At 42.6% G+C, this 15,904-nt stretch overlaps 1 protein-coding gene across 1 annotated transcript; it reads left to right on the forward strand.

The window, feature by feature from the left end:
• The first annotated feature begins 672 nt into the window (after nucleotides 1-672).
• Nucleotides 673-11,873, forward strand: LOC142218628 (histo-blood group ABO system transferase 2-like). Its single transcript, XM_075287458.1, has 4 exons — nucleotides 673-761; nucleotides 3,297-3,428; nucleotides 9,084-9,212; nucleotides 11,189-11,873. The coding sequence occupies exons 1-4, from the start codon at nucleotides 673-675 to the stop codon at nucleotides 11,871-11,873; spliced, it is 1,035 nt and encodes a 344-aa protein (XP_075143559.1).
• The last annotated feature ends 4,031 nt before the right edge of the window (nucleotides 11,874-15,904 follow it).

Genomic DNA, 15,904 nt, shown 5'->3' on the forward strand with positions numbered 1-15,904 from the left:
ATATATTAATAAACTATATTGATCCTCCTTTTTCAGGCACATGGGAGTGAGTCTGATTATTAACTTTAATTAATAATGTGGCTGTTTTCTGCCTGAAAAACTCTCCTGGTGTTTCCCTTCCAGCTAATTGTAGTTCACTCCGAATTGCTAGGGAAGGTCCATCCATAGATACAATCCAAAAACAAGACATCTTTAGTGAGTCAAGGGGGAAGTTCTGTTCTGTCTTATACATTAAATGCAGAGGGGAGGGGTTGCTTCTCCTCACAGCTGCTGGTCAGATTAGATTTTTTGAAGGCAATTATGGAAAAACCCAGAGAAACCCTTTACTATATCCAGGAAATTTAGGAACCTTTATCCTGTTCAAGAGGAACAGTTTGATAGAGGGAGGTTCTAAGTGTGCGTGTCTGTATGTACTTGTGTGTATTTAACGAGTGATTATAACACCATGGGGAGGAGGAGGAAGTTATGCTCCAGCCCCACCGCTATCTCACCAACTGAAAGATTCCCCTTTGGGCTTCTTAGACATATAGCAATTTTCGCTCAAGAGAACATCTTCATTTTACATAATGTGCGTCCATACCTGTCCTTCCTAAGGCTCATCTGTCTCAATAACTTAGGAGTGCTACTGTTTCTTTCTCTGTATATAGAAAGCCATAACACCGACACAAAAAAATGCTAGAAAACTGGAGGTACATGCTGATTTTCAGGTCTTCTGTTTTTGGAATCCTGGTCATATTTATGCTGTTAATGATGGGATTTTGGTAAGTTATTTCTGATTATTTTGCTGCATTTCTACATTTATTATTTCTATATTTATTCTTCTCCTGCACTTTAAAGCATCACCTCACGTAAACATGTAGGAGCCGACACTAGTATCAGTGTGGTGATATACACCATGCAACCCAAGCAACGGCACGGGGCCCCAGGGATCGGGGGGCTCCAATTGACCACATACCAACCATGTAGTATGGTTCCTGCACATGATATGCTGCAATTATGTGCAGCAATGCCAAACAAGTTTGGGAATGCCTAAGAAGGCAATATACTGTGTATTGTGTGTGGGTATTATACAGTGTGTGCAGTCATTAAGGGTGTGCTATACTGTGCGGTAGGGCACTAAGGGGCATCATACTATGAGAGGAGACCCTTAAGGGAGCATTATACTGTCTGTGGAGGCAGTAAGTGGGTATTATACTATGTGATAGTGCACTAAGAGGGAATTATACTGTGTATAAGGGTTATAGGAGCGTGGATAGGTGAGAAAATTAATGGTCACTGACTATTATACTAGTAGGTAGAGGCTGATTAAAAAAGACTACCACCTCCTAGTAAATGCAACGAACAGCGCCTGAGGTTACCACCTCAGATTCCTTCATTGCTGTCATGGGTCTTGTGTTTGACACCTGTGCATTAATACTTTGAACACATACATACACTCAGGACGCGAAATGGCTCTTTATCAAGCAGTGCACTTCGCAAGGAAATAGGAGACAGAAGACCTCGGTGCACAGCAGGACTTGCTCTCAGCGCTACAATATAGATGCCCTACCCCCTCCCTGTTGTACAGACTGGTAGATCAGGTGACAAGAAAGAAAGGAAGGCATAGGGGTGAGGTGGTGACAGGTGCTGCAGCTACTAATAACAGGGAAAGTGCACGTATCTTGCAGTGCCAACCAACTAAGATACTGGATCCTGCCGTCTGCGGCGAGATGTGGCCTCATTGCTGATTCAGCCCCGCCCCCAGTGCACCAATTGCCTCATTTTCATAAGACTTCAAAGTTGTTTTCTTCTAAGTCTACCAAAGTGGCCTACATAATAAAGGAGTGTTTGTCTATCACTGTACTGTGTTCTGTCATGCAATGCTGGAAGTTGAATATGTTTGGGCAGGTGATAAACTCCCTTTAACTGTGTAGTAAGAGCATTTAGACTGTGTTTACACAGTGCTGTTTGCATTAATGCCTATTACATTTTAATATGCATTTTATTTTATATTGCATTCGTGTAGGGATGGGTGAAGAGTCACCTATTCGGTGTCCTAAAAACCTAGGTCTATGGCTGGGTTCACATCTACATTGGTGTCTAAGCACCTAATCAGTTTCTGTGATCCACTGATCAGTTTTTGGTGATTTATTTGATTTCAATGGATTTTTAAAACCAATTTGCCAATATGTGCTTGGAGCATTCCTGCCATGTAACGCTAGGTTCACACCTGTGTTGTGGTTTCCATTTTTTGGATCCACTTGGGGACCTGAAAGATGTGAAAAATGGAATCCCAATCCACTTAAAAAGCAATTACTCGTGGAAACCCATGGACCCCATAGACTTGCAGGACCTTTCGCTCCTTATTTTTGAAACAGAATGAGGGATGGAATGGGGTGTTCTCAAATATTGTTGGAAAACTGAAGATCCATCGCAGAAAATGTGCCCTGCATAAGGGGATAGTCTTTTCAAAGAGGTGCTTTTGGAGAGTTTGACTGTATTATGTCTTAGCCCTGTAGTTCAGCACATACTACTGTAAAGTGAATAATGCCCGTACTCACCAGGGGCGTCCTTCACTTTATTCAGCCTCTGAGCGACAGTGTGAGTGTCAGTGGGCCTCCTGTTAGTCATGGTAAGAGGCACAATCCATGAACCCAGTCATTTATACAGAATATCATCTCTACTTTTTGTGCTCTGATTTTATCTGTTTAAAACAATAGCAAAAAAGTAGCCCCTGTGACTGTCAATGTAAGCACATTGGTCTTCCGCATATATCGACATACACCATATCGAACCATGCTGCAAGTTGTATTTGCCTTGTGTCGCAACCATGTACCCTGATATACGTCTGAAGGGTATGAATTAGGGGAGACTATGCTACCAATAGTAGTATACTGTATGTCCCTCATAACAACTACAGACATACACATTCACTGACACATATGCAATAAGGTGGCGGGACTACAAATTCCAGGGCAGAATAAATAAACCATGGGATGACTTATAAACTTCAGCAAATTAACCTGATTAAAACTTTCACTGCTTTATCTATAACTTACTGTATCTGTGATCACTCATATATCAGCTATTACAGAAGCACTATACATCACTTGGAGAATATAGCAGCTACAGAGGGGTCAGAAGTCAGAATGGGGAATCTTTAGGACACAGGGAGTTGAAGACAGATGAAAGTAAAAGAGACTGATGGGTCCTGGCATCTGCACAGGTTTGCCGGGTGTTGACACAACCCCTGGGCTAAGACATAGTACGCTATATACTGCTGAAGTGAGACTTTACGTTTTGTCTCTCATTCATAGGGTGCAAAAAGAAAATGTTGTATTTCCATATAAAAATGAACAGACGATTGACTGGTCAAAGACGGTGGCAGAGAAGTCAAAGGAGCTGGAGCAGTGTGAGAAGAAGCTGCTTTCAAACACTGCAGAAAATAAGTAAGTTACAAACTGATATAATAAACTATGTCTTCTCATGTCTGTTTTATGAAAACTTTTATGACTCTTTTTGAACTTTCTGAAATTCACCCAGGGCTGGGCGATTAATCAAATTCTCTAAATTAATCCACCATCTGTGCCCATCACGATTATGTTTTATTCACAGAATCATTCGATTCCATTTTATCAGGCAAACGCGCCAAAGAAAACCCCGACATCTCCAGTATATTCACAGTATTGTCCCTAATCCTTGCAACGCTGCTACTAGCAGGGAATCAGTACAGAACTTGAGTTATCATCATCCCTGCTTTGTCAGTCTTAGGGTCCATTCACATGGAGGAAGTTCTGGCGCAGAATCCGCGTCAGAATCAGCGCTGAAAAAAAAGAATCCCATTGACTTCAATGGGTTCTGCTTTCCGTGCGGAACCCATTGAAATCAATGGGTAAAATATCCTCCTATTGATTTTAATGGTTCCGCACGGAAAACGGAACCCATTGAAGTCAATGGGAGTCTTTTTTTCAGAATCTGATTCTGATGTGGATTCCGTGCCAGAATCAGCATCAAATTCCTCTGTGTGAATGGACCCTTAGACACCAGTGTATGTAAACACTGAAGACATGCGTCAGTCTGAATATGGCCAGTTTATACCCCCTCAACTTCAGTGATCAGACATTGGTGTTGCACACTTCTATTCAGAGCAGCCAGAATCTTAGTGGCCAAGTGGACAAGCAGCCGTAGACTTGTAAAAGGTAGTAAATGCTGGAAATCATCCTGGCTGCAGAGTATTTGGCTAACTTTAGCTTTATGATTGTGTATCTGCAGTAACAGGGCAACTGTGGACTAAACCAAACTGCCCCATGGTCTGTTTTCTATTGAGAAGTGTAATACAAGCTATTGTTCCTTGTATATGTGACAAGTATAAATACATATATAAAGAGGTAAAGCATTATTCTTTAATTTTGTTTCATTTACAGCTTACCGAATACAGGTCCATTATTTCCATTCAACCAAGAAAAGAGGATTAATTGCTTAAATAAATTGGCAGAGAAGATGATAGAGCTGGCGCACTGCCAGAGGAGGCTGCTTGGGAGAAGTGTATATAGGAGGTAAGATACAAACTGATATAATAAAATATGTCTTGTCTGTGTAAGAAGGTGTAGGATTAACTCCTAAGTTAAGAAACCTTAGGTGGGTGACCATAGAGTGGCATTAGTAGAGTCTCTTCCCAAGACAGTTTAGTGAAACCAATATAACAGCGCTCAGTGTAAGCGAATTGCTAAAGGAGCAATTCCCCAGTAACTGTTGATGAACCCTGGGAGGGACAGTGAGCCCTAAGCCTAACCCCTTTCCCCTCATCCCTGCCTAATTGCCAGAACTGTCCTAGGTGACAGGTGACAACTGGGCAACAAATCTCTTCCTAGATATAAGTAATGATACAGACGCAGACAAGGCAAACAACAACAAAAGGGAGATCAGCTAGCCAAGGGGTCAGTAACAGTCGAGCAACACAGTAGAGAATCGGAATCCAAGAGAATAGTCAAAAGTAAAGCCAGAGGTCAGGAATATGAGTACGGTTTACAAACAGCAAGAGTAAAAACCAGCACGCACAAGGCAATAGTAAACACCAATGTGATTACATGAACAGCAATTACATGAACAGCACTAAATATAGCAAGCAACATAGCTACACATGGCATCACCTTCAATTTTACAACCCATACATCCTTTGGAAGGAAGGAAGTAAAAGACAAAAACAAAAAAATGAAAAATGTCATGATCCTCAATGGGTTAACAGAATATTTATAGTGATCTCCAAACGGCATAAATAAAAATTGTGCATTAGTTTATTTTATTGAACTAGTAATAATCTGGGTCAGATATTATGTAGGATCTGAATATATTTAGCTGACCTCTTTTACAATGATCATGCCCCTTGAAAAGGTGATTTCTAGAGATGAGCGAACGGCGTTCGATCGAATTGATATTTGATCGAATATCAGGTTGCTCGAGATATTCGATTCCAATTGAATACCATGCAGCAAACGCACTAAAAATTTGTATCCCCTCCCACCTTCCCATGCGCTTTTTTTGCACCAATAACTGTGCAGGGGAGATGGGACAGGAACTACGACAATGGAGGCATCGAAAAAAAATCTGAAAAAGTAATTGGCTGGCTAAATCAGGTGACCTCTAGAGATGAGCGAACACTAAAATGTTCGAGGTTCGAAATTCGATTCGAACAGCCGCTCACTGTTCGAGTGTTCGAATGGGTTTCGAACCCCATTATAGTCTATGGGGAACATAAACTCGTTAAGGGGGAAACCCAAATTCGTGTCTGGAGGGTCACCAAGTCCACTATGACACCCCAGGAAATGATACCAACACCCTGGAATGACACTGGGACAGCAGGGGAAGCATGTCTGGGGGCATAAAAGTCACTTTATTTCATGGAAATCCCTGTCAGTTTGCGATTTTCGCAAGCTAACTTTTCCCCATAGAAATGCATTGGCCAGTGCTGATTGGCCAGAGTACGGAACTCGACCAATCAGCGCTGGCTCTGCTGGAGGAGGCGGAGTCTAAGATAGCTCCACACCAGTCTCCATTCAGGTCCGACCTTAGACTCCGCCTCCTCCGGCAGAGCCAGCGCTGATTGGCCGAAGGCTGGCCAATGCATTCCTATGCGAATGCAGACTTAGCAGTGCTGAGTCAGTTTTGCTCAACTACACATCTGATGCACACTCGGCACTGCTACATCAGATGTAGCAATCTGATGTAGCAGAGCCGAGGGTGCACTAGAACCCCTGTGCAAACTCAGTTCACGCTAATAGAATGCATTGGCCAGCGCTGATTGGCCAATGCATTCTATTAGCCCGATGAAGTAGAGCTGAATGTGTGTGCTAAGCACACTCATTCAGCACTGCTTCATCACGCCAATACAATGCATTAGCCAGTGCTGATTGGCCAGAGTACGGAATTCGGCCAATCAGCGCTGGCCAATGCATTCTATTAGCCCGATGAAGTAGAGCTGAATGTGTGTGCTAAGCACACACATTCAGCACTGCTTCATCACGCCAATACAATGCATTAGCCAGTGCTGATTGGCCAGAGTACGGAATTCGGCCAATCAGCGCTGGCTCTGCTGGAGGAGGCGGAGTCTAAGGTCGGACCTGAATGGAGACTGGTGTGGAGCGATCTTAGACTCCGCCTCCTCCAGCAGAGCCAGCGCTGATTGGCCGAATTCCGTACTCTGGCCAATCAGCGCTGGCCAATGCATTCTATTAGCTTGATGAAGCAGAGTGTGCACAAGGGTTCAAGCGCACCCTCGGCTCTGATGTAGCAGAGCCGAGGCTGCACAAGGGTTCAAGCGCACCCTCGGCTCTGATGTAGGAGAGCCGAGGGTGCACTTGAACCCTTGTGCACCCTCAGCTCTGCTACATCAGAGCCGAGGGTGCGCTTGAACCCTTGTGCACACTCTGCTTCATCAAGCTAATAGAATGCATTGGCCAGCGCTGATTGGCCAATGTATTCTATTAGCCTGATGAAGTAGAGCTGAATGTGTGTGCTAAGCACACACATTCAGCTCTACTTCATCGGGCTAATAGAATGCATTGGCCAGCGCTGATTGGCCAGAGTACGGAACTCGACCAATCAGCGCTGGCTCTGCTGGAGGAGGCGGAGTCTAAGATCGCTCCACACCAGTCTCCATTCAGGTCCGACCTTAGACTCCGCCTCCTCCAGCAGAGCCAGCGCTGATTGGCCGAATTGGCCAATCAGCACTGGCTAATGCATTGTATTGGCGTGATGAAGCAGTGCTGAATGTGTGTGCTTAGCACACACATTCAGCTCTACTTCATCGGGCTAATAGAATGCATTGGCCAATCAGCGCTGGCCAATGCATTCTATTAGCGTGAACTGAGTTTGCACAGGGGTTCTAGTGCACCCTCGGCTCTGCTACATCAGATTGCTACATCTGATGTAGCAGTGCCGAGTGTGCATCAGATGTGTAGTTGAGCAAAACTGACTCAGCACTGCTAAGTCTGCATTCGCATAGGAATGCATTGGCCAGCCTTCGGCCAATCAGCGCTGGCTCTGCCGGAGGAGGCGGAGTCTAAGGTCGGACCTGAATGGAGACTGGTGTGGAGCGATCTTAGACTCCGCCTCCTCCAGCAGAGCCAGCGCTGATTGGCCGAATTCCGTACTCTGGCCAATCAGCACTGGCTAATGCATTGTATTGGCGTGATGAAGCAGTGCTGAATGTGTGTGCTTAGCACACACATTCAGCTCTACTTCATCAGGCTAATAGAATACATTGGCCAATCAGCGCTGGCCAATGCATTCTATTAGCTTGATGAAGCAGAGTGTGCACAAGGGTTCAAGCGCACCCTCGGCTCTGATGTAGCAGAGCTGAGGGTGCACAAGGGTTCAAGTGCACCCTCGGCTCTCCTACATCAGAGCCGAGGGTGCGCTTGAACCCTTGTGCAGCCTCGGCTCTGCTACATCAGAGCCGAGGGTGCGCTTGAACCCTTGTGCACACTCTGCTTCATCAAGCTAATAGAATGCATTGGCCAGCACTGATTGGCCAGAGTACGGAATTCGGCCAATCAGCGCTGGCCAATGCATCCCTATGGGAAAAAGTTTATCTCACAAAAATCACAATTACACACCCGATAGAGCCCCAAAAAGTTATTTTTAATAACATTCCCCCCTAAATAAAGGTTATCCCTAGCTATCCCTGCCTGTACAGCTATCCCTGTCTCATAGTCACAAAGTTCACATTCTCATATGACCCGGATTTGAAATCCACTATTCGTCTAAAATGGAGGTCACCTGATTTCGGCAGCCAATGACTTTTTCCAATTTTTTTCAATGCCCCCGGTGTCGTAGTTCCTGTCCCACCTCCCCTGCGCTGTTATTGGTGCAAAAAAGGCGCCAGGGAAGGTGGGAGGGGAATCGAATTTTGGCGCACTTTACCACGTGGTGTTCGATTCGATTCGAACATGGCGAACACCCTGATATCCGATCGAACATGTGTTCGATAGAACACTGTTCGCTCATCTCTAGTGACCTCCAATTTATACGAATAGTGGATTTCAGATCTGGGTCATATGAGACTGTGAATTATGTCACTGTGAGACTGACTGTGTGCATCTCAGATGGAGCAGGGTTCAGCACACAGTCAGCTCTGCTGCATCTCATATGGAGCAGAGCTGTGTCAACTCTGCTATACCTGAGATCGGACCACAATGGAGACTGCTGTGGACCAATCTTAGACTCTGCCTCCTCACAGACGAGCCTCCGGCAGAACCAGCATTGATTGGCCGAATGCTGTACTCTGGGAAAAAGTCAGCTCCCACATATCGCAAGCTGACAGAGATCCTGACGAGATAGTAGGATAATACAGGGACTTGGGCTTGTTAGATGCCCCCAGGCATGCTTCCCCTGCTGTCCCAGATGCATTCAAGAGGTGTTGTCCTCATTTGCTGAGGTGTGATAGTAGCATTTTTCCCCATAGACTATGATGGGGTTCATTATTCGTTTGAATAGTTGAATATTGAGGGGCTATTCGAAATGAATATCGAATATCGAATATTTCACTGTTCGCTCATCTCTAGTGATTTCCACTTTTGAAGTTTGCTTCTTTTTTTTTTTTATAGAAGCATGGGTCTCAATACTCTAACTCCCTGGCTTGCCCCAATCGTCTGGGATGGAACATATGACTTGAGCATTTTAGATAAACAACACAGCGGTACAAGAATTGGACTCTTTGTATTTGCAGTCAAAAAGTAAGTATTCTAGAATGTAACTGCTTGAGATGCCTTTTATAGTTTTCTTTTGAGACAACTTTTTAGAGTGTTAAGTGCACATCACATAATAGGCAAACCCTGAAAGGATGTACATGGGGATGATAAAAAAAACACATGAATATTTGTTTCGCTGCTGTGACTGTGGACAAGCTGTTCTTTACACACACATAGCAAATCACAGCATAAAAAATGCTGTGGAACAAACTCTGCAAAAAAGCATTTTTCTTTTTCACTGATCATCTGCTCTATTTACATTTTTGCTTCTCCCATAAAAGTCTATGGGAAAAGTGTAGTGTTTTTTAATTTACATAAGATTTATCTCCATATTCAGCCTCACACACAGCTATATGGGGTTGGCTAATTGATTTATTTCCTCATTCTGTGCACTGCTAGCCTCTTATCTACAAACCTAGAAGTGTTAAAAGAGTTTAGCAGCAGCCATTATTTGAGTTTCTTTCCTAGAAGCCTCACCCTACCTCTCTAAATAGACTAATATGGAAAATGTAACTCTGCCTGAAAACTGGTAAAGAAAACATAGTTATGGTTTCCTTGGAAAGAATTTTGTTTAGACAAATACATTTAGTTTATTCACATGAATTCACACCCCTGAATGGTAGGACAGACTAATATCAGTGTAGAGAATTTATCTGCAAAGTCATGTCATTATAATAGTAGATAGCTGATGGGATGGACCTACAATGGGAAAGACAATTATATTGTTCTCTTCATATGTAAGGATAAAAATGGCCAAGATGGGCTAGATAATTCTACCAGTAGACAGATATAATTGTTTTGTAAAATCATAGATAGTGATTATGTTCATTTGTATTGTAATATTGCTGGTTGCCTCACTGGTAAAGATTATATTAATATCCAGGTTTGGACCGGTCCACACAAGAACCAGATAATGCTCCAGAGAACCTAATCACTATCACAATAATGGTTCAGTAAAAGACAACTCAGTGGTGGATGCATCAAACATTTAATAGCCAACTTCTTCTGGTGCCAGCTCAAGGAACCTTTTATTAGTTCAATAAAATTGGGATTAAATTCCGAAAATCACCCCCAAAATTAAAATTTTTACTTTTAGGCAAAATCACCCAACCATAGATTAAGCCTCGCATCCACAAATTCTCATGATACCTGTCAGGAGTGTCTCTTCAGCTACTGCTTCTTTAAGGTTTCTGTGACAACTTAGGGAAGCTTTTTGGTTGTATACTTCTATGCCTCGACCAATCAGCAGCTGAAGAGGCCTTTATATGATCACTCCTTTTTGATTCAGGTGCCAACTAATTTTCATTGATTACTAGTTTGGCTATGACTGTGTATACCTGCTTGATCTCTGACTACTGGTTTGCTCCTTGGATTCCACTCTTGATTCTCTTGATCCCCCTGGATTGGTGACCCTTGGCTAGTTGCTTTTGTCTCTCATCTCTGCTTAATACGTGCTCTCCTGCTTTTGACTCTGCCAAGTCCAACTTTTCTGCATCCACGTCTCTGTAAGTTTCCGGACTTTTTGTTGGTGGTTTTTGCAGCAATGCATTTATTATTAGTACATTTATCTGTTTGGTGACAATTCAGATCCCCAGATAAAGCAAAGCCCATCTCTCCTTGCAGCAAGCTCTGGTGAAGGTGTCTTATGGTCTGTCTTGCCTCGCAGAAGTGTGCTAAGTTGTAGATAGCTATCTATACTGCTCACAGTTATCAGCCAAATTCTCGCTGTTGCTTTTATTGTAGCCTTGTATCGAACCATAACAATACCCATACCCAAACTGTCTCTGGCCTGCAGAAAACTGCAAAAACTGAATCAAAATATGAATCAAAATATGAACTACAGTGTTATACACAATTCTTGATTTCCTAATGTTTTTGTAAGCAAAAAGAACATAAACTTACTAAATAGCTTCAGGTTACAGTCTATTATAGTAATAAAGGTGTAAATGTTCTCCTTTCAGGTATATTCGCTTTCTTCAGCTATTCCTGGAGTCTGCAGAGCGTTACTTCATGGTCGGTCACAAAGTTACTTACTATGTGTTCACTGACAAGGTCGATGAAGTAGTTAAGCCCAAAATGGCTGATGGTCGCATCCTACAACTTCACAATGTGGTTGCTGACCAACGCTGGCAGGACGTGTCCATGAGAAGAATGGAAATCCTCACAGTCTACACTAAGGAGTATATGCCAAGTGAGATAGACTACCTGGTGTGCGCCGATGTAGATATGGTATTCACTGATCACGTAGGAGTCGAAATACTCGGAGACTTGGTGGCTACCATCCATCCAGGATATTTCCTTTCTGAACCAGAGTCTTTTACTTATGAGCGAAGACCAATATCTGCAGCATATATACCAGATGGGGAAGGAGACTTCTATTACATGGCTGCTTTTTATGGTGGAAAAGTGGATGAAATTTACAAACTCAGCGTGGCATGCCAGAATGGTATTATAGAGGACAAGAAAAAGAATATTGAGGCTGTGTGGCAAGAAGAATCTCATCTCAATAGATATCTAGTGTACAATAAACCTACCAAGGTCCTTTCTCCTGAATATCTCTGGGACACGAACGTACCTTATGGAGATCTTGTCAAGAAGAAGCGGTTCGTAATACTGAACAAAAACAACCAAGAAATCAGGAACTAAAATGCTGTAATATTATCTATAAAAACTATTTTTCTAGTAAAAGAAAAAAAAAAAAAGCAAAACTAGAAACAATTCCTGTTATACCTTTAAGTGTTGTTATATGGTACCTTAGATATCAAACTCTTCCTTTCATCCTCAGTTTGTACTGACTGATCATTTGCTTCTCTGTTGATTATATATACAGTGGTGCGGGCCATGGGAAAGAGCAAACAGTATTACAGCTTTTAGCATTATACATATTTGCATTGTTTTCTTCCTGCTCCATTCTCCTGCTGCATTAGCTGGGCAGGGACTGGTGAAAACAGCTGATAGACGTCAGTGGTAGTTGTCAGACCATGCTCAATTACAATGACATTTTTAGCCCAAGAAACCTCTTTAACCCCTTCTCAATATCCAAAAGTAGGCATTAACGCACCCGCTGCATCAGTCGGATTTTGGCAAGGTTTGCCAGCACCCAGAACAAGATCCGGGCCGGCAATCCATTGCCATGCCAAGACGTATTGAAGGCTCACAGGCTTGTCTGCTTTTCATTTGTATGGCAGGCTGTTTTATGCAGACTGTCATACAAATGCTGGAATCTTGCAATACGTTGCAATACAATAGCATTGTTATGCATTGTAATATCAGACTCCCTGGGGTTCAAGACTCCTAATAAATAAAGTATAAGAAAAATAAAAAATAAATAAAATAAAAAAAATTACAAAAAAGAATTAAAGTTTAAATCACCACCCTATCCATAGAATATCTATAAAGGTAAGAAATTACTGTGAAACACATACACATTAAGTATTCCCATTTCCAAAAATGCCTGGTATACAAACTTATCAGAAAAAAAATTCAAAAGAGTCAAACCGCCATTTTCGGTCTCTAATAAATTTGTATAAAAGTGATCAGAGCAAATGAGGCAGGTGAATATGAGGTCTAGTGTGTGCCCCTTTGTGTGGGTGGCAGAGGAGGACCATTGAGAGAGACCAAAGGAGGTGGTGTAGGAAAGGAGACTGGAAGCGGGTGGGGGGGGGAGTGGTCTGTGTTAATGGGGATGTTGAAATTACCCATGATGATGGTGGAGATGTCTGTGGATAGGAAGTGTATTAGCCAGGTGGTGAAGTGGTCGATGAAGGCAGCAGTAGGTCCTGGCAGTCGATATATGATGGCCGGCTGGAGGGTGAGTAGATGCGAACAGAGTGCACTTCAAAGGAGAGGAGGGTGGGAGTAGGTAGCGGTTGGATTGGGGTGAAAGAACAATTGTCAGGTTTATTGTTGTAGCGAGGAGTGTGCGAGAATTGCAGACCTCCATAGGAGAGGGCAGCAGGGGAGGCGGTGTCTGAGGGTGTCAGCCATGTTTCTGTTATACCAAGAAATGAAAATTCCCTAGAGATGAAGAGGTCATGGATGTAGTCAAGTTTATTGCGTACAGAGCAAGCGTTCCATAGTGCAATGAAGAGGACGGGGAGGGAGGAAGGAGCAGGCTGAATAGGTTTAAAATTTAGGGGGTTCCGTGTGCTGATGCTAGTCGTAGGAAAAGTACTGACTTTAAGGATTTGCTTGGGTGGTCCAGGATTTGGAGATATGTCACCAGAAGTAAGGAGTAGCAGTGAGAGGGACAGCAGGTGTAAGTAGAAGAGAGTGTGGGGAGGTTGTGTGTGTCTGGGGCGGAAAGCTTGTAGGTTTGTGAGCAGATGTGCAGAGAAGATCAGATGATGGGATAGAATAGATGGAGAGAGAAAGATTTTCTTGCTGACCATGCTGGTTTCGAGTGGAAAAGTGTTTTTTACAAGTATGGGAAGAACAACAGTGATTATAGTGAGAAGCGATTCTGTTAGACAATAGATACTGTATTTTGTTTAGTGGGTTTTTGTTATCTTCTGATCTGCACACTTAGAGTCACACTTTGAGGTCACAATGATCAGGTTGCTTCATTCTTTTGTTTCTCCATCTGCCTACACAGAAACAAGTCCTTGTACTTTCCAGTCTACATCCTAGGCTTTGTATTTGCTCCCATTACAATGTATTTCTGTCTTCTTTCCAAATGTCGGCATAATTCATCCTTAAAGGGATTCTATCATTAGAATCCCTGTTTCTACAAACACCATGTCAGAATAGTCTTTAGAAAGGTTACTCTTCTCCTACCTTTCTTTTTCTGATCCGCACCGCCATTTCAGAAAACTTTCCCCTGTGCTCACCGAAGATGCTCCAGTGACGCCTCTGTCTTCTTCTGCCAACGCTTCTCTGTCGCGTCATCAGCCAGCAGAGCTGTGCATGTCCGTTCAGCCATTTACCTGTGGCTTCTTACACGAGCGTCTGTTCGTCCAGGGACCACTTAATGGCTAAGCATTCCCTCTCCACAATGGTGTAATTTCACTCAGGTGATGCAAATGTTCTACTGAGGTAGGTGACTGGGTGTTCTTCACCACCCACCATTTGGGACACCACAATGCCTAACCCCACATAAGAGATATCAGTCTGAGCCACATATTCTTTTTTAAGGTCAGGTGTGACCAAAACTGTATATTTACAGATAATTGACTAACATAATATGACTTGAACTTTAGGCAAGAGACTTTCCCAGTCCATATTAAAGATGACAATGCCATCTAAGTAAGCTGAAGAGAAGCTTCAATGGGGCTTAAGGTCTCTGTGCATCAACCTCTGGAAGGTTGCTGGAGCCCCAGGCAAACCAAACGGCATAGTCACATGTTGGAATAGGCCTTTTTAGTAAGCTGCACCTGCCAGTACCCTTTGGTAAAGTTAAAGGTGGAGAAATACCTGGCATGTCCCAACCTCTTGATTAACTTATCGACTCTGCGCATAAGGTAGACATCAAACTTTGACACTTCATTCAGCTTACGAAAATCATTACAAAACCTTATGGAACCATCTGGCTTAGAAATCAAAACAATGGGATTCAACCATTCAATCTTGGACTCCTCAATTACCCTATGTGCCAACATATCTTTGACCTCCTGATATATGGCTTGTCTACAAGCTTCAGTTACCCGGTACGGTTTTAGATTAAACCGTACCTGCGGCACATCATTATTTTTCTGTACAAATTCCTTTATCTCCTGTTTCTGTGCCTTAGACAGGCGCTCTGATATTTGCACCTCAGGTGAAGCTTTACGAGGAGTATTTACCCTTTCAGTAGTAACCTTGCTATTATACCCTGGCTCAGTGACCTAGTGTATAATAGTATGTCCTATGTCACTAAGGGGTTGCCTGCAATATGCAGCCTGCAATAGAAATGCTGGTATTTTTCAATGCATTGCAATTCATTAGCAATGTAATGCATTGCATTTGTGATCAGACCCGGTGGGGATCAAGACCCCTAGGGGGTTTAATAAATGCATGAAATTTTTTTGAAAAAAAGCAAAAAACAAAATAAAAAAATTAAAAAGTTGAAATCACCTCCTTTTCCCTACAACACATATTACACAAAGTACTTAAATACTGTGAAACATATACACATTAGGTATCCCTGGTGTCCGAAAATGCCCGGTCTACAAATCTATAAAAATATTTTTCCTGTACAGTAAACGCCGTAGTGGGGAAAAGAAATTAAAAGTGCCAAACCGACATTTTTTCACTGTTTTGCCTCTGATAAAAATATGAAGAAAAAGTGATCAAAGAAAAAAGCAATTCCCCACAATGGTAACACTAAAAACACCTGGTCCTGCAAAAAAAGACGCCCTATACATCCCTCTACATGGAAGTATGAAAAAAGTTACAGGTGTCAGAATATGGCGACTTTTAGAAAAAAAATTTTTGGCACAGTTTTGTTTTTTTGTTAAGGGGATAAAATGTAAATAAAACAATATAAATTTGGTATCCTCAGAATTGTACCAAAACATAGAATACAGGTGATACAGTATGTCATTTTGGCTGCACAGTGAACGCCGTAAAAACGAAGCCCGTAAGAAAGTCACACAAATGCACTTCTATTTCAATTCCATTGTATTCTGAATTTTTTTCCAGATTCCCAAGATATTGTACAGAATAATTAATGGTAGCACCATGAAGAAAAATTTGTCCCA

Source organism: Leptodactylus fuscus, chromosome 9 (genome assembly GCF_031893055.1).
Source record: "Leptodactylus fuscus isolate aLepFus1 chromosome 9, aLepFus1.hap2, whole genome shotgun sequence".
NCBI classification, from domain to species: Eukaryota; Metazoa; Chordata; class Amphibia; order Anura; family Leptodactylidae; genus Leptodactylus; species Leptodactylus fuscus.

What these genes read in the sequence shown, in the direction of transcription:
- LOC142218628 (XM_075287458.1), top strand. Translation starts at nt 673, where the DNA reads ATGCTAGAAAACTGGAGGTACATGCTGATTTTCAGGTCTTCTGTTTTT. An exon ending in CTGTTAATGATGGGATTTTG is followed by an intron (nt 762 to 3,296) that starts GTAAGTTATTTC and finishes TCTCATTCATAG; the next exon opens with GGTGCAAAAAGAAAATGTTG. An exon ending in TTTGTATTTGCAGTCAAAAA is followed by an intron (nt 9,213 to 11,188) that starts GTAAGTATTCTA and finishes TTCTCCTTTCAG; the next exon opens with GTATATTCGCTTTCTTCAGC.